Source organism: Ahaetulla prasina, chromosome 1, assembly GCF_028640845.1.
Source record: "Ahaetulla prasina isolate Xishuangbanna chromosome 1, ASM2864084v1, whole genome shotgun sequence".
In the NCBI taxonomy this organism is placed as follows: domain Eukaryota; kingdom Metazoa; phylum Chordata; class Lepidosauria; order Squamata; family Colubridae; genus Ahaetulla; species Ahaetulla prasina.
Genome location: NC_080539.1, coordinates 120,560,306 through 120,586,458, shown reverse-complemented (window position 1 = coordinate 120,586,458; position 26,153 = coordinate 120,560,306). Strand labels below are relative to the sequence as shown.

Genomic DNA, 26,153 nt, shown 5'->3' with positions numbered 1-26,153 from the left:
AAAATTGAGTGAATAAATAAATAAACAGGGAAAATGTATCAAACCTGTTACATTCTTGTTACATTAACCTTCTTGGTTAATGAAGTGAATGTTTATAATGTATCATTAGAACAAGCACAAAAGACACTGATAAACACTGGTATTGATAAACACAACTGACCAATGGTAATTTACAAATAAAATATTTCACTTTAATTAATATTTTTCTCAAAGTTCAGGCACCAGAAAATGACTCCTTCCCCAGTTAAGGGAAATATCCCGTTAAAATAAATATACATGTTTTCAAAGGTCATGAAATTGGAAATAGTTCAGTTGTGGCTATGTTGCGCATTTGAAATGTGCAATACAGATTTTTTTTTTATTTTCAGAAATTTATTATTTTTTTTGCCAATAAATCTTTTAAATGTTTAGATATTAAATAACTAGAAAAATAAAAAAGTATTTAAACTGAGCAGGAAAAAATAAATCACATTTGCTATTTTGCTCTCTAATTTTGTTCACTGTCCCCTGAAGAAAAAAATAAATATATGTCACTTTTTTTGCATGCAAGAAAATACATGGTCCAAAGTATACAATATTTCTAACATGCTCAGTATTTATGTTATCTTACAGCAATTAACAAGCCCTTGGAAGTTAAAGACAGTGATTCTCAGATCTCTAATCGTGGAGCAGAATAGCATCTCTCTGCCTATATAACACAATCAACTAGTGTTAACGTGCTCGACCGTAACTCTTACTAATGGCGAAGTTAGGGTGGAAAGGCAAATACATTTCACATCTGTTACAACTAGAACAGCTTCGGAGTGTTCTGATTAAAAAAAAACAAAATTAGAGGGATGGACTGGGATATATGCCGTGTTTAATGGAGAAATACCATTTAAAAACTGAGTCTCAGAACAATCTGTAAAAATGCTTAACGGCATAGAGGAAGGAGACGCCCTGTTATCTTTTGCAACTTGTAAAAACCGATGCTACCTATGGACTTCAAACCAAGACTTCTTCCTAACTGCCACCATCTCCCTCCTGCTGACAGGTTGTTCAATTATTTTTGCCACGAGGAATTGCGCATCAGCAATCAGAGATGTTGTCCCGCTTCATTATGCCATTGTGTACCCATAGCTTCCACAATGCAAAGCCACAAGAAGTCTGTCCTTAAGGATTTCTTTCTTGGGATATTCAGGCAACTTCAGCATATTGATACTGAAACAGGAAAAAAAGAAGAAGAATTCCCCATTAAAACATGCCATCTGAAAGGAGAAATTTGTTTTGCATGAGGTAATTAATGTGACACCACACTTTCAAATCAGCATCCAAATTCCTTCTCGCCTGAAATAAAGTATAAAAGAACGAATGCACTGCATTGCAGTCCACTTTAGTATTCCAATGTTATCTAGCCAAACCAAAAAAAAAAAAATTCTTTTACGAAATGAAAAAGCAACAGAGCAATTTTAAATGAAGGATCCTTTAGTGATTCTGTACTACTGCCCATTAATACTTCATTGCAAGAGGTACATTTTTGCCAACAAAATGGAAGACATAATTTAAATACCTATATTTTTTGACAAGAATCAATTCTACATGAAAATGACCAGAAGCGACTGTTTTATTAAGTTATGCAAGAGGGTACCTAGGCAAATAAATTCTTGTCTGGGACCCCAAAGAAAAACAATTTAAGGAAAATGTTCCGTCCTTAATGTATTTCAATATAACCTACCATGTACTTGATGTGGGTAGCAGATTTGGTGTATATGGCACAGCAGCAATGGTGAAATTTTGCAATCCACTCCCACCCATTATATGGGCAAAGCCACCATGGGGTACTCTAGAACTGAAAAAACAGTGATGATAAGAAGTTTAAGAAAAAACTACAAGAAGCATCCTTAATACATGAACCCCACAATGACTTTTTAGAGAAGATCTAGAACTGATAACAAGCTGAACTGAATTTTTTTTTAAAATGCAATGTCTCCCCTCAAAGCTTTCACTGGAAGATCCACAGAATAGAGGTGGTACATACTCTCATCAGCTGTTCAGAGGGGAGAATGGAAAATATTCAAGATCATTACTTCTATTATTATCCCTATGTTCTTTATTACATTTAGGTTAAATACAGATTTTTTTTTCCACTATAGCAATGACATTTTTAGTTCTAAATCATCTAAGCAGTACATCTACATTTTTATGCAACTAACATTTTCATTTTGGCAATGAAGCTACTGAAGTATATGAATGTGAAGCTAACCACTGCAAACCGAGCTAAAATGCACTAGTATGCTGCAAGGTGAAATAGTAACTAAAAATAGAACTAAAACAGAACAACTAGATACAAGAGCAGTTTCTTCCCGAACGCCATCACTCTGCTTAACAAATAATTCCCTCAACACTGTCAAACTATTACTAAATCTGCACTACTATTAATCTTCTCATTGTTCCCATCACCCATCTCCTTCCACTTATGACTGTAACTTTGTTGCTTGTATCCTTATGATTTATATTGATATTGATTGGTTCCTGATTGCTTATTTGTACTCTATGACTATCATTAAGTGTTGTACCTTAGAATTCTTGATGATCTTTTCTTGTATGTACACTGAGAGCATATGCACCGAGACAAATTCCTTGTGTGTCCAATCACTCTTGGCCAATTAAAAAATTCTATTCTATTCTAAAAAGCCATATAATATACAAATTCTTTATGAACAGAAATAAATTGTTACGATTTCTATATTTCTGATATAAAGAGTAACTGCTAAAAGTTCCTACTTCTTTAAGTAATTATAGAACAAAAGTAATGGCTTTAGAGTAAAAAAATAAAGTTGCCTTCCTTTTAATATTGTTTTGTGAAATAGTGTCCTTTGCAGAGCTGTATTTCAATACATAACACTCTAAATAACAATATTAGACACTGGTTTTGCTTCGGAAATGTTTTATCTTAATTGGGCCAGAAATATCACAGCAAGGAAACATCCTTCATTAGATATTTTACAAGCTTCTATTAAAAAGGCTTAAAAGTAACAATGTCATGTTCATATTTCTTCAGAATCCAGACAAATTTGGCTTTTTATTGTAAGCCAACCTAAATTTCTGCAAAAGTCCAGCTTTCTTCCACAGGAGGCATTCCTAGATTTCAGAACAATTTTTAGTGGCGCATGAAGAATGAGCCATAAAAGGAGCCATAAAAATTGGATTTCCCATCTTGTATAGCCATTGATAGAAACAACTCAACATGTCTACACTACTTTTCCAAAAATCAGGTAATCACTTTCCCATTTCACTTCACAAGAATTACAGCATAAAAAGCCATGTAATTAATGATCTTATTGATTTTCCAAAAGCTTTTCTTATCTCATCTATTCTGCTTTTAACTTCTCAGTTTTGTCAGAAGAAAGCCATGGCTTCATTACAGTTGTAGCAGAAACATACTTTGTAAAGAATACCAGGGCAAAAAAACACCACTCTATCAATGGTTTCAGTCTGTGGTAGGCACATTGCAAGGTAATTTTAATCTGAAGAGGAAGAGCTCACTGCATTGGATTAATCCACACTGCATTAAATCTGGGCCAGCATCAGCATCCAATCTATTTTCCCTTGAGAGAAGAGAGAATTTTGCCTGTCTGTCATTTGACAGAGCCCAACATAGTGCTAATTGGTTTGAAATTCGCTTCCAGACTGTCTCAAACTACCTGGACCATAATAAGCAAACTCCACCACTAGAAGTAAAATGTTCCTATCATCTCCACTCAACAGGTCAGCAGAATTGCCTTCTGTATACCGACATATCTTGGTCAGTTTGCAAACTCTATGTCAAGATTGAATTTGCTTATGCTTCCTATGAATATTATCTGCTTTTCAACTTGCCAAAGAATTGGGGGGAGGGAAGGAGAAGATGGAATGCGGAAGCTGCAGACTTCAACCATGAAGGCCCAGGCCCCACCAAGGACACTTCTGCAGGTATTGGCCAAGACATGAACTGTTCTCAAAACAAAAGAACGATTCATAATTGGACAATGTGACCTGTCCAGTGGGAGGAGGGGAAAACTCTATTCTTCAACTGTGCAATATTGTGTGGGAAAAGTTAGAACTGGTTTTCCTTTCTTCAGTCCTGAAATGATGTAGTTAATAAAGTTTTGCTTTTGGGATTTCAAAGTTCCTGAGTGTCTATGTTTGTTGGTTTCGTTAGTCAGACTGATGACAACAGGCCACAGCACTGGCCCAGATCTAAGATGCCAACTGAGCTCCATCACAAGCAGAAATTCTAATGCCCAATGTGGTCTCTTCAAAAAAAAGTTTACTACCTACTGGCAGAAATTCCACAAAGGACATTTATTTTCTGCTGGGAGACACTCCTAAAGCATTGCAAGCCTATTATTATTTTCTTGACTCCTTGTTAGCATGTAAAAACAGCAACATGGAAGAAGGTTCAGTCAGAAAGTCTCTATCCACACTGCCTTGTTCCTCAAGTTTTTGTGTTTCTGGTGGGATCTGATGATCTGTACAATGGTTAAAAACAAAAACCTGAATGATAGCCCCATGTAATGATTCTATAATTATGTAATCACGCCTGCAACTTTTTATATTTGCTGAGGATATTCCTATTTCAAGCACCAGTTGCCTTCTCCAAGAATTTTAAACTACTCTAATTTATTAAGAATATATTTATCCAAACTTTTAAAGCTGTAACATTTTCAGAAATTCTCTCAAGAGCAAAATAAAATAGCATATTTGTCTAAACAAAGAACTCGCAACAATTAAATATAACTAGTTCTTGACTTGATCATTTAACAATCATTTTGAGTTACAATGGCACTGAAAAAAGTGACTGAGGACCAGTCCCCACACTTACAATTGTCACAGCAGCCCAATAGTCACATGATCCGAATTTGGGCCCTTGGCAACCGGCATATATTTGGCTGGGGCTCCAATGGGGGAGTGTCACACTGACGGTGGTAGATAGATTAACAACAGAACCCACTCCATTCCTCTGCTCATCCTACTCCCCATCTTTTAGTTATAGCTGATAATTGGTATTTTTATAGTATTTTATTCTTATTAAATACAGATTTTTTTGTATAGTTTTATCTTTTTAACCTTGTAAGCTGCCCAGAGTCACTTCGTGGTGAGATGGCTGGCAAATAAATTTGGGGGTCAAATGACGATTTGCCAGGGGTCGCCTAAGACCATTGGAAATATGGGAAGTATACTTGCGAGTTGAAGAATCGCGCTCCAATGGTTGACTCCACAAGCCAGCTGCAGGCTCTTCAAATCGCTAGCCGAATTCGGCTTCAGGCGCGATGAATTAAAAAAGAGAGAAATCTTTGCTCTGATGTCTCCCTCTCAAGTCAGCTGCAATCACTCCCAATCGCTAGCCTAATCTGGCTTCAGGCGCGATAAACTTAATAGGGGAGGAGTCTCCACTTTAATGCCTCCGTCCTCAAGGCAATCACAAGCAGTTCAGATCGCTAGCCAATACGGCTTCAGGCGCGATAAATTCAAAACGAAAATAATTTTACGGTTGGGGCTCGCCACATCGTGGGGAATTGTATTAAAGGGGTCGCCACATCATGGGGAATTGTATTAAAGGGATCGCAGCACTATAAAGGTTGAGAACCACTGGTCTATAACAACAAAAACCAGGTGTTTCACCAAGACTAAAGCTTTCTATTTTGTGCCATGCATCTGCTACACTCTCGATCCATCTGCTAAACAGCTCAACTCAGTATTCTGTAATGGCTATATAAATGCTTAAATATTACACAATGGCAAAATTAAATTATCAGGTGATGTCCCTTTTGGTACATTGCTACTTGAGTCTTATATAAATTTTCCCTCTGGAAATCTGTACACTTATCTCCCCCCGCCCCCACTATATATACATACATTATCTAATGTTTAATAAATGGGCTAGAGAAAGCCAATGGCATGGGGAAATGAAAGCATCAATCAGTTTGTCTCTGCACCCATATCACAGAAATCTTTCTTCAGTCTTTCCTCAGTCATTAACATTTCTAATTAAAAACACAACCGTGAAGTTAGTAAACAAACTGCAAGAGATGGGACTGAAAAAGCCAACAGGGTTTGCAAGAGAATGAAAACAAAGAAGAGATAGCTATTATGCTGCATAACTGTTACCTATAGGGCAGTTGCTCCATTTAAGTTCCATTCAGGTTGAGGGATCAAAATACCCCATCATAATTCAATCAATTAAAAAAAAATCCAGTTGTCGAAACAAGTTGGCCAAATCCAGATGGAACAAGCTGGTCGAAACATTTGAACTATATCATATCAAAAACCTTTGCCACATCCAACAAAACAACTCCTTTCATTTTTTATGAATGTTTATTTAAAATATCAATTAGTAATTAATATTAGCCAAAAATTCTCCCATTTTATACAACTAGATGACATGGTATGTCTAGTTGAAAGTACCAATATCGGAAGTCTACATGATATTTTTGCAGCCAAGTTTAACAGGGAAATCAAATGACAATAATCTTTAAAATCACAGTTATATACATAAGACTCTTTTAATTTGAAAAAAAAAACCTTACTCAGAATAATAAAACGATAGTAATTCAAGGAAGCCTCCTTCATTTGTTCTAAACATAACACTATTTTATATCAGATAAGAATTAGCATAAATATATGGTTAAATAGCCATTGACCTTATGCAGAAGGATTCATATCACAAAAATGAATACAAAACATATAGTCACATAAAATAGGAGAATATATATGAAAATTATTTTAAGTCAACATAGCTACAGTTATAGATGAGAGAGATATAAATGTATAAAGAAAAATCCCTACATTTTCTTTCTTTCTCTAAGATATGGCTATATTATGATAGGGAGGTTTAATTTTCCTGATTTTTTAGCTTTATAATTGGGGATATACATTCACTTTAATTTCTCCATGGAATACAGTGATCATTTTTTTTAAATGATCTGATTTTTTTTTTAAAGAAAAGAAATACAATTGGTTAGATATCCAAAAATCACAAATTGCTACTGATCTAAAATTCATAGGTAGTTGTAGCAATATTTGTTGAAAATGTCATGTTCTTATCTGGAACAGAACATTTTCTGAATACTTTTCTACAAGCAAGTAAAAACAAAAAAAATTCACCTGCCAGTGACAAACTGCAGTAGTAGCACCCTTTCTTCTTGAGTCAATTCTTCTACAATGTCCCAAAACCACTAGATAAAAAAAAATAAACCAATTTGTTTTTGTACAGTTTTCTTCAGCTAAAATTTAGTGGCTAGATGCAACCTAAAGTTAAATGAGTTTCAAATTGTAAACAAAAAACTTCAAAACAGAACTTAATTACCTAGTTTGTCGATGTAACTCAATGGTGTTTATCCTATTCTTGAGGAGACACTACTTTCTTACATGATGACATAATTCAATTACAATACAACTGTGTATCATATGCTACTTAATTATATAACCTTTATATATTATAATTATATAGTGATCTTAATATAATTAAAACAACATTCTTCAGGGGCATGAATGCAGCTTGGAGTGTTCCTAGACTTCTTCCATTATCACTGGAAAACCCAGCACTCTCAATTATTAGGAACTCTTAATCAGTTCAACTGCAATTCTTTCTGGACAAGCAGAACTGGCAATTTCTTACTATAAGGCATGATAGTTTTGAACATAGTTTGAAAATGTAATGGAATCATATATAGCTTCGAAGGTAATATTAGTAACCAATACAAATGTGAGATACCATATTTTTGTAAAGCAGCACAGTTTTTTAATGCAATTCAGGTCAAATTAATTGTACTGCATATGACTTTTCAAATCCTGAACTACTTGCAAAACAAAAATGTGTAAGTGAGAGTAAGTAATATATGCATTTAAGCTCTCTCTCTACTATAATGCTAAAATATTATTTGGGGGGGGGCATTTTTATTCTTAATATTTGATTTTAAATTGCCCATTTTACATTAAGAAAGTAGCGATGTGGATACATGCACAGACGTATTTCATTTTTTATATTTTCACTGTGCTAATACGGGTTTCTTTCCTTGTTTTACTTCTCTAAAACAGTTTTGAAATCTGTCCTGCAAATTCTCATTAATAAGCAGATACAAATATAACTACATTATGACAATTGGTAAATTCAAGCCAGTCTCACTATGCCTCATTTCCAAAAAAATTTAAACAGCTGGAAAGACTGGCAATATATTAAAAACTGGGGGGGGGGGGGAAGCAACTGGTTGAAATATATCGCAATAGGTCCTAGACCTCGACTTATATACTGCTTCATAATACTTTACAGCCCTCTCTAAACAGTTTACAGAATCAGCATATTGCCCCCAGCAATCTGGGTCCTCGTTTTACCGACCTCAAAAGGACGGAAGGCTGAGTCAACCTTGAAACGGTCAGAATCAAACTCCTTGAGTGAGCAGAGTTGGCCTGCAATACTGCAATTTAACCACTGCGCCACCATAGGTCTAGCAATCCATCCCATGGATATATATACTCTACCTGAACAACTGGGTCATCTCTTTCATAGCCACTTGTATATTCTGTATTTTTAATCCAGTCATTCACATCAATTTCTGGCATGCCTGAAAGCAACAATTCCTTTTAAAAAAGGGAGAAACCAAATTTTGATTATGAATATGACAGGTTAAACTGGTCACATTTTTAATTGTAAAGTTTGTCTGTTTGCCTGAAGAATATTCATTTTTGAAAAGATATCACCTTCTATATCATGACACAGAATAATAGGATTTCTAAATCAACATGGGATCATTCAACAAACTGAGAACTACAGTACCAGCCTGGTTCCTTGGCATTTAGATTACAAAATAAAATTAAGGCACATAAAATATTCTACCCACTTTCAACAAAATAAAGTGAAACTTTTATCCAAATTAATAAGTTCAGTGTTCCAAAGTTGCTACATTCTGTACTACTAACTATAAAAACCATAGGATGGCTCAATCACACAATATAATTTTACTTACCAATTCATATTCATCAAAGAGTTGTACCAAAGAAGGAGGGATGAACATATGGAAGCCTTGCAGAAAAGCATTTATCTGAGGCTGAATGGCTCTTGTCATTCGAAGCTCAGTCACAAGTTGGACATATTCAGCCTGAAAATTGTGTAAGTATTTTTAAAAATTACTATATTTAATTTAATTAAATCAAATTTTCTTTCTCCTGGTTCCATTTACCTCCACATTGGGTGCCGTCCTTTGGAACTGCCTTCCCTACTCATACCCTTATATTAAACAATTCTGATAAAGGTTCAGTGTCTAAGGAAAAAATTATTAGAGAACATTCTTATAAATTTTGAAAGCTGTTGTGTAAGGACTTCTAATGGCCCTGAACAATGTAGGGCTATTTGCAATCCACAGTTTATTCCATGATTGAAAAAAGCATTTCATTCATTTTTAGGAATGAATATACATAAAAAACTATTTTCTAATGTGCTGTAAGTCTTTAAAATATAAGAGTTATAAGAAGGAGAGATTTTCCTTGGGCACACTTTGTTCACACATCAATTTCACTTGTCAAAAGAAAAGTAAATGTCACATTCTTATTTATTTTTGCAGTATATAACTGTAATACTTTTAACGTTTATTTTGTCACACAGTATATATGAGCGTAAGCATGAAATAACTATACAGTATATAAGTATATACTGTATATAAGTATGAGTATGTAATAACTAAATTAATTGAATATAAAGAAAGGAAACAATAGGACAGGAACGGTAGGCACTCTTGTGCTCTTATGCACGCCCCTTATTGACCTCTTAGGAATGGGATGAGGTCAATAGTAGAGAGTTTTTGGTTGAAGATTTTGGGATTTTGGGAAGAGACCACAGAGTCAGGTAGTGTATTCCAGGCATTAACAACTCTGTTACTGAAGTCATATTTTCTGCAATCAAGATTGGAGAGGTTAACATTTAGCTTAAATCTACTGTATGCTCGTGTATTGTTACAATTGAAGCTGAAGTAGTCTTTGACAGGAAGGACACTGTAATAGATGATTCTATGAGTTAAACTCAAGTCATGTCGAAGATGACATAGTTCTAAATTTTCTAAACCCAGGATTTCAAGTCTGGTGGCATAAGGTATTTTGTTGTATTCAGAGGAGCGAAGAACTCTTCTTGTAAAATATTTCTGGACACGTTCAATTGTATTGATATCAGAAATGTGGTATGGGTTCCAGACGGTCGAGCTGTATTCAAGAATTGGTCTAGCAAATGTTTTATATGCTCTGGTTAGTAGAGTAGTGTTTTTGGAGAAGAAGCTACGCAAGATTAGGTTTACAACTCTTAAAGCTTTTTTTGCGATGTAGTTGCAGTGGGCTTTGGCACTTAGATCATTTGATATGAAAACTCCAAGGTCTTTAACAGGGTGGGGGTCATCTGTAAGGTAATGTCCATCAAGTTTGTACTTAGTGTTTGGGTTCTTTTTTCCAATATGCAAGGCTGAACATTTGCTGGTAGATATTTGGAGTTGCTAAGTTTTAGACCATTCAGATACAAAGTCAAGGTCTTTTTGAAAGATAGCTGTATCATTGGTGGTGTTAAATAGTTTGACATCGTCAGCAAAGAGAACACAATTACTTGTTATTTGGTCACAGAGATCATTAATGTATAATATGAAGAGTGTTGGTCCAAGTGTTGGTTGCCTTATACACTGTAAGCCGCCCTGAGTCTTCGGAGAAGGGCGGGGTATAAATGTAAACAAAAAAAAAAAAAAAAAAGAATGCTGCCTTGGGTAACGCCACTTTTGACAGGAACAGGATTTGATATAGCATTGCCAATTTTGACCACTTGTCTGTTTGTCAGGAAAGTTGTTATCCAATTGTGGAGGGGTCCTGAGATGCTGTAGGATTTTAGTTTTTGGAGAAGTTTTCATGTACTACTGAGTCAAAAACGTTACAGAAGTCTATGTAGATTGCATCTATTGCTTTGCCCTGATCAAGATTTGTAGTCCATATGTTTTGCAGTGAAAAAGTTGTAAATTACATGATAAATTTTTTCTGAAACCAAACTGTTTATTAGTAGGTTGTTCATTTCTAGGTGGAGGGTGATAGATTGGTTGATGATGGATTCCATTACTTTGCAGTTGACACAGCATAGAGAGATTAGTCTGTAATTTTCAACTAGGCTGGGGTCGCCTTTTTTGAAGACAGGGATGACCGTGGCTAGTGACCAAAGTTTGGGTAGGGAACTGGTCGTGAAAGCTTTTTCAAAGATTATGCTTAGGGGTTCTGCTATATTAGTGGAAAGCTTTTTTAAGAAGTATGCACATAGTCCATCAGATCCAATAGATAGGGATGGTTTCAGTTTGCGAAGAGCTTTTTCAACATTATCTTCTGTGAAATCTATATGTGTTAAGTCATTGCACTCATTGTTGGTACGATTGGGGAATGTCGGGAATAAGCCATTACTGTTAACAAAGACTGAGCCAAAGAATGTGTTAAAGAGGTTTGCTTTAACTGTTTCATCATGATATTCTTTTCCATTAGATTCTTTTAGTGGTGGGATGGATCACGAGTCTTTAAGTTTGTTGTTCACAAAATTATAGAAAGCATGATTGGAATTTGTGCGCAGAAGGTCTTCTTCTTGCTTGGTGTGATAATTGGTGCATTCAGTTTTTATTTGGTTGCATATATTTCTGTAGCGGTTTTTAAAATTTGCTACATAGCCCTTTTTGTGTCTTCTCCAGAGGGATTTTTTTTTTGGATTGCAGCTTTTTTATTGATATGGGTAATTTGTTTTTTCTGATTTTGGTGGTGGTTTGTGATATGTAAAGATTAATGACTCTATTGACTCAAGTAGGAAAACTCTATAGTGGTCTTCTGCAGTGATACAGGTTGAGAACAGATTTTGCCAGTCAAGAGATGAGAGATTGTTGTTTATAAGGTTATAGTTGGCTTCTTTGAAATTGTAGATTGGGATACCATTATTATGAAGGTTTTTGTAAGGTCGTATATTGAGACAAAAGTCTATCATGTTGTGGTCGCTATTGGAAAAGGGTTCTTTTATTCGTAGTCCATAAATTGAATTTGCGCTGTTGCAGAAGATGAGGTCAAGGCAGTTGTTGAGTCTTGTATTGTTAGTTACAAGTTGCTCAAGACCTAGATTTGTAACAGCATTGTACAGGGTAGTATGGACGAGTTCATGTTCTATGAAATATCATGCAAAATCTGCCCTGCCCCATACATTGGACAAACTAATAGGAGAATAAATGCACGCATCGCCGAACACAAGAACGCAGTCAGAAAAGAAGAAAAAACCTCCACCCTCTTCCAGCACCAACCACAGAACATGAAATTGACTTTGAAGGAACCAAATTAATCTCCAAAACTGAACACTATAACAAGAGAATAATTATGGAAGCCATCAAAATAGAGAAACACCCCCACAATATGAACAAACGGGATGACACCTCCCGCCTATCAGACATCTGGAAACTAGCCTTAGTCAATAAATGAGTCCCAGCCACGAAAATTGACACTGGACCCAGGATAACATACAACGCCACCACCAATCATCCTCCCCAGATTCAAACCCAAATCCATCCCACAGACGAAACACAACCACCATCCAGAAGCCAGACCATGCTGGCATCACTGGCTGCTGCGCCCCCCTTTGATCCCCACACAAAGCAAGCTGACACACACCAGGAACACATGACAGGACCTCGGACTCGGAGCCAAACCAAAACCCGGGATGCTGCATCACAGCCATCTGCTCAAGACATCACATCACAGAACTCCAGAGGCTACAACACCAAAGCTCAGGAACAAAAGACTAGGACCACACCCACACAGGATGCTACAAAACAGCTGACCAATCTGAAAACACCCACCCCATCTACCAATCAAGATGCAACCACACAGCCAACCAACCCGCTCATAGCAACACTCCCCACCTCCCCACCAGTATTTATAGAGAGACGGCAGCTCCGACCACGCTTTGCTCACAGAAGCATGAAGCCGAAAGCACCAGCCTGAAGATGATGAGTGAGACCTCGTCAAAACGTCGCCAAGATACTCTCAACCTTATACGGGAAAAGACCCGAATATGCCAAGGCCTACACACACACACACACACACACACACACACACACACACACATATTTTCACATAAAGTATTTATATAAAATGAAGTTAAATTAACATTTCTCTCCAGTGTGAGAAATGTATTCTTCTTGTAGAAAAAGAAGCTTATTCATGAATTACACAATCATGTTTCTACAATCAGAATGATCACACTATATGATTTGTTTGATGTACAGAATAAGATGGGAAAATCACAGCTCCCTAAATTTGTGCCAAGGATCCAAAGGTTTGCCAGAATGTCACTGCTAAAATTTGGCAAAGTAATAATTTTATGCTGTACAATTTCTTCATCTTTCTGAAAATAATCATGTAAGCTTTCAAATAGGTACCGTAAGTTAAATTCACCTAACCACATATTCAGGTAAAAAGAAAAAAATCTCCAGAAAACAAAGAAAACATCTCATGTTAATGCTATATCACCATTGCCTGCAATATTTAGAGGCAAAGAATAGCTTTTTTAAAAAATAAAAAAAGGAAGAAGGAGGTGCCCCTCACCCAAAAAAGTGGCACAGTAATTCTTGAACAGCAGAAAGGAAGGCAATTCAGCCAGGCTGAACTATATATTGGCTCAATAATTTGAGGACTGTCTAGATTGAAAACTGTAACAGGAGACATTTTCTGCAATTCAAACTACTAAGGAAAAGAAAAATATCATATCATATCATAAATATAATATAATATAATATAATTTTCCAAAAACCCTACACTACTAACCAGAGCATATAAAACATTTGCTAGACCAATTCTAGAATACAGCTCGCCAGTTTGGAACCCTCACCATATCTCTGAGATCAATACAATTGAACATGTCCAGAAATATTTTACAAGAAGAGTTCTCCATTTCTCTCTAAACAACAAAATACCTTATCCCACTGGACTTGAAATTCTGGGCTTGGAAAACTTGGAACTCCGTCGCCTTCGAATAGACCTAAGTTTAACGCATAGAATCATCTATTGTAATGTCCTTCCTGTCAAAGACTACTTCAGTTTTAATTGCAATAATACAAGAGCAACCAATAGATTTAAACTTAATATCAACCGCTTTAATCTAGATTGCAGAAAATATGACTTCTGTAACAGAATCATCAGTGCTTGGAAAACTTTACCTGACTCTGTGGTCTCTTCTCATAATCCTAAAAGCTTTAACCAAAAACTTTTTACTATTGACCTCACCCCATTCCTAAGAGGACCATAAGGGGCGTGCATAAGCGCACAAACGTGCCTACCGTTCCTGTCCTATTGTTTTTCTTTTCTTCTTCCTATATATATATACCTTTATATACTATATAACCTTTCTGTATGATACTTACATATATTGTTATGACAAAAATAAATAAATAAAATAAATAAAATAAATAAAATATAGTATAATATAATATAATTGATTAAAAAGAAAATAAACTAAATTCTCTTTCATGTTTACTTTGATGTCAAACCTTTTGGGATGCATGACTTAAAATCTATATGGATCAAGAGAGTTGATTAAGTGCCTTCCCAATATATTTAGTTTTAAGTCCCGACATCTCCAGTGATCTTTTGGGGGCAAGAGATTATAAGAACTATAATTCAGCACCTGTGAATGTTATAAACTATTTATTCTGGTATTAATTATACTCATATCTTAAACCATAGAGTTGGCCAAGGCCTTTAAGGCCCTGGAGGCTAACCTCCTGCTCAGTGTCGGAATCTAAATTAAAGCATCCCAGACAGATGGCTTTCTAGCAATAAAATAAAGCTAAAATAGCATTTGGCTTTCTTTTTGCAGCCATATCATATTGTGGAATCATATTCAGTTGGTAATCAAATGCTATTCCAAAATCTCTTCCACAAATACCATTACCAAGCCAAATATAACACATTAACCGCTAATTGATTTTGCTTCCTGTCAAGCTGAGGAATTGATGAAATGAGCCTCTTTTCTCCTCTACTTTCCCAGGGTCTTTTAGATGTCCCATCATATTTTTCATATTTGTCTCTTTTAAATTTCATTTGTTGAGATGAAGAAAATAAATGAGAAAACAAACATAGCAAATAAAATGGAGGCTGCACCCTTTTCTTCCTTGTCCTTTAGACATGGTCGGGGTCAAATCCAGTTTCATCTGCCTAATCCCATGAGACTCAACCTGATCTTCCTTGCCCTCAGATAAAAACCCCTGCAATCACATCTAGACCAAATGCATTGCTGAAACAAAGATATATAGATTCATTATTTAAAGTTATTGAAATCAGCTAGGTAGACTAGGTCATTGCAAGAGTCTCAAAAATATTTTCTTTGACTTATTAGTAATCAAATCTTGCAATCTATATGGATCATTTCTCCACCGAGCAACTTTTGCTGTTCTCAACATGAAAATAAACATTTAATAGGTGTTAAATATATTAAAAAGCAAGAGGGAATAAATCTAGACGGATTCTTTTTTCTGTATTTATCCCTACTTTCAGTATGCTCTTCTTATCGCATGCTCTTCTTATAAACTGTTTATGTGAATGCAGATATATTTCTCTAGACCATCTGGATGTTCCTTACTTTCTCATAAAGGTGTCTGAGCCATAAGGCAGTAAGATCATTGTGATCCAAGTCAACCACTAAGCTTGGTAAGACAATTCACAGTTTGGAGCTGCCAATCCACCTACCTGTTTTTCAACACTGAAGAATATCACAATTAATGCTTGATTTTACACAATATGTGATTTGTTACTTGTTTATGTCAATTATTTAATCGTTTGTTCTCAATATTTATTGGAATTGTTCAGAACAGAAAGTTAAGTCTTGATAGAATTTTAACAACTATCAATTCCTCCTAACCAAAACAATTTCAATTGCTTCTACTCTTAAAAGTCTACCATTATATTTGTGTAAACAACCAGACCCACACTTGAAGAGTTCAATTAGCTATTTAATTGCTCCAGCTATACACAGGAATCTTTTCCGACTGACAGTTTGCACCTGAAACTAGATAAGGTTTAATCAAGGGATATCAGACTTCACCCTCTTGGGTCCACATAGGAATTCTAGACTAAGTCCCCATTTGACTTCTCCCTCTGGCTCAGTCAATTTCTCTCATATATTATACTTCTAAATATGTAAATAATTATTTCTATAACAGTTTTATCAAATCAATTCATAAATATTTCATCTTTTTTGCAGTGCTGTTTTAGGTATAAATGTTGTCTTTGACGTTTATTGCTGTTGATCTGAAAACCTGATATAGATGTATGTGTATGTATGTATGTATGTGTGTATACATACATATATACCTACCTACATACACATACATACATACATACACTCTACCACCAATACTAAAATATTTTGAGTAACTGGGAATACATTATAACTATATAATTTCAAAGTATTTCTTATGCTGCTAATTTAATTCCTAAAATTTTGCTTTCTTGTCTTGTTTTCACTGCCAATCAGTCTAATACCAATACAGACACGGAAGAATAGAGAGGACAACTTTTGTCCTCAATATACTGCATTCTTTGATTAAAAAAAACCTATTCACAGTTATCTAGCTTCTTATTCTTTTTACATATTATGTATACATATTTAAAAAAAAGAGTGATGGTTCATCTTTTTTAAAACTGAAAGCATGAAAGACCATTTCAAATTATCAGAATTGTTCTCTGAATCAAGAAAAATTATAGTCACATACTGATTTGAAAATTCATGTTATTGGTAACATCAGATATATCTGATTTTCTTATGTATCTCTTTGGAACAAATCCAGCCTGACCAGAGTATATCACCATTTAAAAAAACCATTTATGTTCTTTGTAAGTATTGCCATAAAAAGCTTATAATCTACATTCAATCAAGAAATAAGGCATATGATTCTGGATGGATCAAATAATTTCATTCTGTATAATCAAAAACATGAAAAGTTCTCTTTGAATTTCATTGCCTAACTGTTTAACCAAATTTTCTTGAAAGATTTCATAATATATTGCAGAAATACCAATACGTCCTACAACATTATTCAGTTTCATTTTTTATTGCTTCTTTCAGTTATATGTTGATTAAGAGCTGTGTTGTTGTTGTGGTTGTTGTTGTTGTTTGTATGTAAACTTTGTAAGCAATGTATTTTTTCAGATATTTTCAACCTTTCCCAGATGATACTTTACAATATAATCTAAAATAATAACTGTTCCATCATCTCCTTTGTTGTATAAACATGTCAGGTTTAATCTCAGATAGTTCTGAAGTTGTCATTTTATTATGTTCTCTAGAAACTTTTCTGAGTGATGTTCAATTCACTAGATCCTTCTTCTCCCACCTCCCCCCACATTTGAAGACAGGCACAACAACCCTTTCACTTCTTCAGTCATTTGATACCTCACATATTCTCCAGAAACTATCAAAAATAACACATAAAGGCATCCTCTCACACCTTAAGTGTAATTTATCTGACCAAGTAAGCAGATATTTCCTGAACAACAGACCTCAAACTGCAGTCTTGCTCCCTTCATCGTGGTCTTCAGAGTTGCCTGATAAACACATCTTTCTTCTCAGAGAAGGTTAAACCAGAGTAGGATTTTTCAAAAATCTAACGCCTACATCTCCTCTGATATAAGCAGAGCAATTGCCTATGTCTAATAAATATGTACTCTCATTCTATCTGCAAAGCTGTTTTCTGCTGCCAGTGAAAATAGTAAGCAGGATTATGTGATGTGAAAAAAATTCACGGTGCTTTTAAATATTCTTTCATGACGAAATCACTTGCTACATACATAAAATGGTAACGCTGCTATTGTATAATCAGAAAACATGGAGCTTCATAGAATAACCTATGTGTAGAGCCAATGCCAAAAACTTATTATTCAAGTTCTAAATGAAACAGAAAGAAAAGGAAGAACTAAAAGAATTCAGAAGAGATATTAATATGTTCAAGATGGCCTTTTCAATACATTCACAATATTCAACTGAGCTGTACTAGTAAGGGAAGATAAGAGTCTCTGTTTCTGTAGTCTAAAAGTAAATCTCCATAATTAACTTCTACAATTGTAATCGATCCCTTTTTTTCAGACAGATAGGATGTGTAGGCAGTAGCACAAGAATAAATTTATTGCCACACGTCACATTTAAATTTTATCCAAGGCTAGGAAAAGAATGTGAATTCAGAATTAGGAAATACTGTTGCCCCATTTGAGGGTACACATGGATAATGTGTTTTGTGCAATAGCACAATAATGTTGATTTGGGAATGAGATAAAATAACTTTAATTATTTTTCTGTTATTGGTATATAAAATATCCAGATCCTGTACAGGTAGTAACCCATAAGCCTGACAAATATTGCAAAATTAGAGATGGGCATCTTAGGGATAGCGTATTTAAAAATCTAATTTTAGAAAAAGCGTTATGTGTCAATATGTTTTGATTTACTGCAGAATTAAATTATATTTCCGGGAAAAGGATTCAACATCTTTCCTCCAAAGCTCTTCCATTGAAGAGGTCATAACAATCTCCACAATCTCCACATTTCTCCCCTGCTTGGAGAAGCTTTCTGCACTGCACAAAAATATTATTTCAGTTTCATTATATGGACATGCCACAAAATGGGAGGATTTAACCTGAACATCGAATCTAATATATTTGAGTCTCAAGTTAATTGAGAAAAACCATATTGCATGTATGGAATCATCATGTAACAACTTTTTACCTTTTCTTTTTCAAGATCTCATCAACTCCATCCAATAACAACTTCCTTCATCTCCCCTTCCTCTCAGCCTCACTTGTGCCTTCTCCTCTTTATGATCTGATTCTCATTCATTCTCTCTATATGATCAAACCTTGATCCCTTCAGGTCATTAATTTCTTTGGTATTCAGCACAGATTCACTCAACAGTCATATCTTCTTGCCCTCTGCTTGCTTTACTACACACACAACTTAAGGATGCAATTCAGGTGGCTACTTTTGTTTTTCCTGACATTGCCAACTCGCAATTCCAAGTGAAGCTGACCCAAGTTCCTATATACCTGTGATGATGAGCCTATGGCACGCATGCCAGAGGTGGCATGCAGAGCCCTCTCTGATGGCACCTGAGCGTCGCCACAGTTTGTTTGGTTTTTTTGCATTTATATCCCGCCCTTCTCCAAAGACTCAGGGTGGCTTACAATGTGTTAAGCAATAGTCTTCATCCATTTGTATATTATATACAAAGTCAACTTAATTGCCCCCAACAATCTGGGTCCTCTTAGCTCCGACACACATGCGCGCGTGCCTCCTGCCGGCCAGCTGGTCTTCGGGTCTCTGCCGTGCATGTGCAATGGACGGGGGTGTGGGGGGGTATGCAAGGGGCGTACACATGTATGTGTGGGTTGGGTGGCATGTGTGCATGCGTGGGGGCACATGTGGGGGGCCCTGCATGCATTGCATTTTGGTGGTTTGGGCGCTTTGGGCACTCGGTCCGGAAAAGGTTAGCCATCACTGCTATATGCTGTTGTTGTTCTTCTTTCAGCAAACGTTTATTCCTTTCAAAACATCACTCACAACATTCTACCAACATTTGCCAACATCTTAAAAGTTCACTTCCCTCATTTTAGTAAATATTTAGTAAAAAAAATTCATCTACTTGCTCTAGTTCTTTTTGTTAGTATGATTTGAGATGTTTCAACCAGGGTAAAAATTGCTAGCTCCCTATCATGAGGCAATAGCTACAATACTGAAGATGGAGCATCTCTACACAGATGTCCTCATTTTGCCAGAGAAACTGTATTTTATAGCTGTGTATTGCAATGAAAATGTTTGAAAATTGTATCTCTCTAACCACATAAATCATTGAATAACTTTTCTCTCAGAATCAAACTGGCATATTTAAAGGTTTCCTCAATAACTTAAACTAATAAAGGGAGGGAAAGTCAGAAGACATGAGATAAGGAAGAGGTGATTTTTTTTTCAAATCCAAAGTTTAATGAAAACAGGCAGGAATAAAGGCATGTCTACTTATCTTTCAATATAGAATGCCAGTTTTTTGCATTTTTTAGTCATTACAAATAATTACTAGTATATAAGGACAACTGTGTGGATACTAGTTGTGGCTGATGCTTTCTTTTATAATTTCTCACAAACCTTCACATAAATAATCAGACGCACCTTCAGGGTGTGCTTATGCTCCGATATGCCTATTCCAACACATTTCTTCAAATAATCTGAATCTATACTTCTGCATCACCTGCAGAATATGAAACTAGCTCCCATAAATCACGCTCGCTAATCAAGATCAACTTACAAAATAAACAAATAATAAATACTTCTGACATTATGAAAGTGCTAAAAGTGAGGACACCAAGTGGCCACCCACTAACATGGCAGCTGGTTATCCTAACAAGATGCAGTATTACACAAAAGATAAAATGGAAAAGAAACATGAGATTGTGAAAGATTTTTTGCAAATACTTCATAACAGTGCCAAATGCGTTGCCCTAAAAATATTAACAGAAATAGAATTGTGTTAACACTATGCTAACCTAGACTATTCAAAAAATCCTAAAACCAAAACCATTCCTTTTCTATACATCCTTAATGAAATAAAAATAAAATGTCTGTTTTATTATGTTTCATTTATCAAGGGTAAGGCTGGATCCAGATTAGTCAATCTTAGATTAGACTGCCGGAAATCTACAGGAGTTTAAATTAGCTATGATGAACTTATTCCACATCATTGCATGGATTTAATCTAAGCAAGGCTCATTCTAATTTTGACCCACTGAACTCATATTGTATTATATGCATCTTCCTGACAGATATTTGACGAGATTTGGAAACCTGCAATAAATGTACATATAGATTTTTAGTTTTATACCTGATAAATGTCTATTGAAAATGAAATATGATCAAAACTTTTCATCAATGCCTTTGCCATTGAAATCAATGGAAATAAGGTTGGTATATATTCAGTCCTGAGAAGCAGACAATGGCAAATCACTTCTGATATCTTGCCAAGAAAATTGTAGGACATGTCCAGGAAATCACCAGGAGTCAACACTGACTTGAAGGCACAACTTTAAAAAAAAACTACACTATAAAAGTTTCTAAAGACTTTAAAAAAGCTAACAATATTGCATGAAAATAAAAGTTGTATAAAGCAGTTGCATGTAAACAGAAATCTAGGAGTGAATTGCTTCTCAAAACATAGATAAGAAAGGGGAATAGGTATACTGTTAAAGAAGTGGCACAGAAGAACACAACATATGTTTTATTATTTTATTATACCACTATCCCTTCAGAACTGGTAAAGGGATACGCCTGATGTATCAAACAGACTCTGTAATGGTACCTAGTAACAATTGATAGCCACAGTTGCTTCTTATTTCTGTTTGAATTTCTCAATACACTAGTAAAAGCTGCCTATTAGACCCAATTTTTGCAGATAGGAGGGGGGCTACCTTTCAGAATCACCCCAGACAAACATAATTCCAAATGACTCACTTTGTTTTCCTGTGTGACAATTATGCTTGCACCACCGGGCTTCAAAGGCACTTCTTCCATTGCTCCAAAAACATCCGTTTCCACAGAGAAGGTCAGCTCTAACCCCAAGTCATTGATATCATTGTCTAGAATCCACTGCAAGTTCTTTGCATACTCTGGATCAATAGATGCCACATCCTGATAGTTTACGGGAATACCTTAGAGACAATGCAAACAAAATTCAGTTCCTCTTAAGACCCGGCTTTGCTGAAATGGTTTCATTCATGATCAACGTCTGCCCTCTACAGACTTTCTGAAATAACACAGGGCGGAAGAAGAAAAGGAACTGATACGGCTGCTTAAAACACAGATTACCTCCAGGAAAGTGATTTATTACAAGCTCTTATGTTGCCATGAAATTGTTGTTAACTGGTTGACAACTAAAGCTACAATATATGTGCTACTGCTGTGGTTAAGAGCGAGGACACAGGAAAATGCCTCTTACAAATCTTTCCTAAAGAATTAACTAAAGATGGAGCTTTTGCAGCTAGCCTGTCACTTTCAGCTTCCAAGCCCATTTGTAATATGTCCATGACATTAGCTAACTAGCTCTAACTGCTGTAATATCTACATAAATATTTTGTACATGAAAAGCTTTTATGAAAGCACTACATTAATGCTAATTGGTATCATCATCAGATGGTTAGCTATCATTATAGTTATATCGGAAGCTCAAAGCTTTATATATGAAATATATATAATATATATATATGGTTGCTTTTGTAGTAATGCTGCAGTTCTCATTAAGCACAGTAATAGAGCATGGAAGAAGCTTAAATAACATAATACAATTAACTTTTAGAGGGCTTTATTATCCACTAGACATTTCAACAAAATCATTAACATCTTAATAGAATCATACCAAGAATGTGCTTGTAAAACGATCTTGTGAAGTAAATGTTGACTAGTTGTCTGTGATTAAGAGCTAAACCCAAGATTTGTCCAGCAAATCTAAAATAGTTCAAGTGATCAGGATTCACAGAAGAGTTGCTATTGGGCTGGAAAGTGGTTCCTTTTAAAAAAAAAATAGATTCAATTTATGACTTTTAAAACATCGGTCATTTTATATTACAAACTTTTTTTTTTGAGATTCAGAATAATGTACAAAATGAAGTGATAAAAAATACACTTTTCCCTAGAATGAAAAAATACAATAAAGAAGAAAACAAATATATTTCAGATGGTTTCAAATAAAAATTGATTTTCATCACTGGATTTCTAATCATCCCAGTTGTAGCAACAAAAACAGATTTGAAAACTACAGTATGCAGTTTTGTGGACAAGAATGCCCTCATTATACATATAGACGGTCATTCTAAGTGACAGATACGTACCTGGACAATGTTAAAAAGACTATAGATAAAATCTGTATTTCACAGTAGATGACTAAGTTGAAAATATATAACTAATTAGGAAGAATTCATGAATCAATGCTGATAAACATTATGACATAGTTTATTGATAAACATATGAATGAAAGCATTCCGCAGGTGACAGAATCTTAAAAATCAAATTTTTAAGGCACCACGGACTTTGTAGTTTTTATTTTCACTTGTCACTATACAAATTACAATTGCCCCGTTTCAGCATCCTAACAGTAGCAGACATAACTGTGGCTTGCCTTCTCTGCCAAAACTACGGAAACTCAAGATTGGAGAAAGGGAATTATTTCTTTAAAATATACAATATTTGGACTTTCTAAGCAAAAATAACCTCTGATTTTGTCAATATCTTCTGATTAAGAAAAAACGATTCGAGAAATTTTAATAGTTAAACAAAGGTTTGGGATAGTAGTCTGGCAACCTGATTCTGAATCTGAAAACAGCCATACAGGTAGTCCTTGACTTACAACAGTTCTTTCAACAATCATTTGAAGTTACAACAGCCCTGAAAAGAGTGACTTATCACTTATGAAGGTTTTCACACTTAGGAATGCAGCAACCCCATGGTCATGTAATCAAAATTCAGATATTTGGCAACTGACTTATATTTATGATGTTGCAGTATCCTGGGGTCATGTGATCACCTTTTGCAACCTTCTGACAAGCAAAGACAATGAAGACAATAGATTCACTTAACAACTGTGTTATTAACTTAACAACTACAATGAGTCACTATTCATTCTATTCATGCAATAGTTAAAAATCAGAGAACTAGCCACTAGAATGCATTTAAAACTTTTTTTTTTTGCACCAGGATTGGATCTTGTAAACTATAAGAAAATTTAGAGCAAATATATATTTTTGGGGCGAGATTCAGTTTACTATTTTAGATGAACTGTAAGTATTGTAACCTAAAGAGAGACGCCAACATACCATCAGCTGATTGAGTAAAAAGGGCATAATCTGGGTTAACAATCTCATTGGAAAGGATATCAAACCACTCACGTACCACACCTTGACCCTACAAGCAAAAATATATATAGTATTACATATGCATAATTTGAAATGTGCTAAAATGTTCATTATAAAATGGATTGTATTTCAGATACTTGGCAGCCAGTTCATATTTATGATCAGTCGTAATGGCCCATGGACAGATAACCACAAAAAAACATTCAAAAGAATGGATTCACTTAACAACCACATGGTTCACTTAATGAATGCAGTAACTCAATTTAGTATTGTTATAAAAACGTTCATAAAATCAAGTCCCATCAGCTAGTATCTTGACTTACAACTGCAACTGCTTATGACCAAAATACTGGGCTCCGTTGTGGTTGTAAATTGATCTGCAATGGGCCTTTGATAACTAGGGATAGGTCTAGAGCTGCCATGGAAGTTATGAACTTCTGATCCTGCTTAAGCAGAGGTGTCCCTTTGCAGGCCGTATTGTGATATATTGTGAATTTTTTTGCCTTTGCAAGGCTGGGATGGGCATGGCCTGCGCAGGCCAGATCCAGCCCTGAAATGCATGTTTAACATGCCTGCTTTTCAGAAGTTATGGCTCAAATCTGATTAACAACTACATATTTCTACCCAATGCTTTGGAATAAGAAAAAAAGCATTGGCACCAGATACAGCGCTTTGTAAAGGAACCCTAGTTGGTCAAAAGTAACACAAAATTCTACTATTAATCTTTGCTTTCAGAAATATTTGTATTTTGAAATATCTGCTTCAAGCCCATTTCAATAGCCAAGGAGTATTTTTTCCCTTCATTTAACACGAATTTTATTACAATTTTTGAACAACTTCCATCCTAAGGAAACTATGCTCCTAAAAAACTGTATTTTACAGTTATTATTCAGTATATAACATTACTCACCATGCCTTCTTCACCATGGAAACGTACAGCAATTCCTTGCTTCAACTTTACACAATTTGCTTTAGATACAACTTCACAGCTGCTCCTAAAAATAGAATCTAAATATGAAAAACATTAATTTCTCACTTTTGTTCAATAAGTAAGTATTCAATACAAAGAATATTATACACATGAACTTCCCTACCTCTATGAACCAGCAGAATATCACTTTCACTGACAGGCCTATGAACCATGTCAGAATCCGGTTGTCCTGAGTGCAAGTGTTCATAAAACCATTCACAGCGATCTTTAAATGGCTAATGAGAATAGGCAAGAACAAATGTTTGATTTATGAGGCAGGGTAGAATTAGAAGTAGAAACACTAAGACATAGAAGATTATGAATTCCATTCAAAAATTCAGCATAATATTTGTTTCTAAGATTCTAACAGCATGTTACAAACTTTTTTGAAAGAATCCCATCGTGTGGAAGGATATATTTCATATGCCTAATGCTGCTTCGTAAGATATAAAAGTCCAAAGCTATCTTGGACATAGGAAATTAGCAAAATGGTCCTGTTGATTCATCTCATTGATTAAACAGCAGGCAAATTTTTCAGAGGAAACTGAAAGAAACTGATAGAATCAAAGGCTGCAAAGTGAGTTAGGCCGCATCACACAAATAGCTGTGCTTGGTTTAGGAAGGAGGTTCTTTGAGCAGGATTTTTTCAGCAATCTCAATCAGAGGGATCCCAAAGGCTGCAAAGTGGGGGGGAGGGTCATTGGGAGTAATTCCGTCTTGAGAATATAGATTGCCCCTCTCCTGCTTAAAAACTTTGCCTACGTGACAAACCATCACTCTGCTAAACAAATAATTCCCTCAACACTGTCAAACTATTGCTAAATCTGCACTACTATTAATCTTCTCATTGTTCCCATCATCCACCTCCTTCCACTTATGACTGTATGACTGTAACTTCGTTGTTTGTATCCTTACGATTTATATTGATATTGTTTCCTGATTGCTTATTTGTACCCTATGACTATCATTAAGTGTTGTACCTTATGATTCTTGATGAATGTATCTTTTATGTATGCTGACAGCACATGCACCAAGACAAATGCCTTGTGTGTCCAATCACACTTGGCCAATAAAAAATTCTGTTCTATTCTATTCTATCGTCATTTGGAAGAAAATAAATCTAGCCCAGCTACATTTTCTTCTTTAATATTTCTACTTTTGGCATTTCAACCTTCAACCAGAGGCAGCACATTTTGCTTACATCTTCTTACAATTTCAAACTAATAATCAAACTCATCAATCTCCTGCA

The 26,153-nt window shown here is 35.2% G+C and overlaps 1 protein-coding gene across 5 annotated transcripts in view; it reads right to left on the bottom strand.

The window, feature by feature from the left end:
• The window catches only part of HACE1 (HECT domain and ankyrin repeat containing E3 ubiquitin protein ligase 1), a 91,511-nt gene that overhangs the window by 39,124 nt on the left and 26,234 nt on the right, over positions 1–26,153 (bottom strand). For 3 of the 5 annotated variants that reach the window (XM_058174686.1, XM_058174694.1, XM_058174703.1), the window contains exons 15-19: positions 25,029–25,140; positions 24,845–24,942; positions 23,896–23,983; positions 22,443–22,592; positions 21,542–21,738 (exon numbers count right to left, since the gene is read on the bottom strand). In XM_058174686.1, the coding sequence (XP_058030669.1) occupies positions 21,542–21,738; positions 22,443–22,592; positions 23,896–23,983; positions 24,845–24,942; positions 25,029–25,140 (645 nt within the window). Of the gene's footprint in view, positions 1–169; positions 1,201–1,714; positions 1,829–7,125; positions 7,197–8,499; positions 8,599–8,984; positions 9,117–21,541; positions 21,739–22,442; positions 22,593–23,895; positions 23,984–24,844; positions 24,943–25,028; positions 25,141–26,153 lie in introns of those variants that run through there. The other 2 variants (XM_058174680.1, XM_058174712.1) reach the window with 2 other exon arrangements.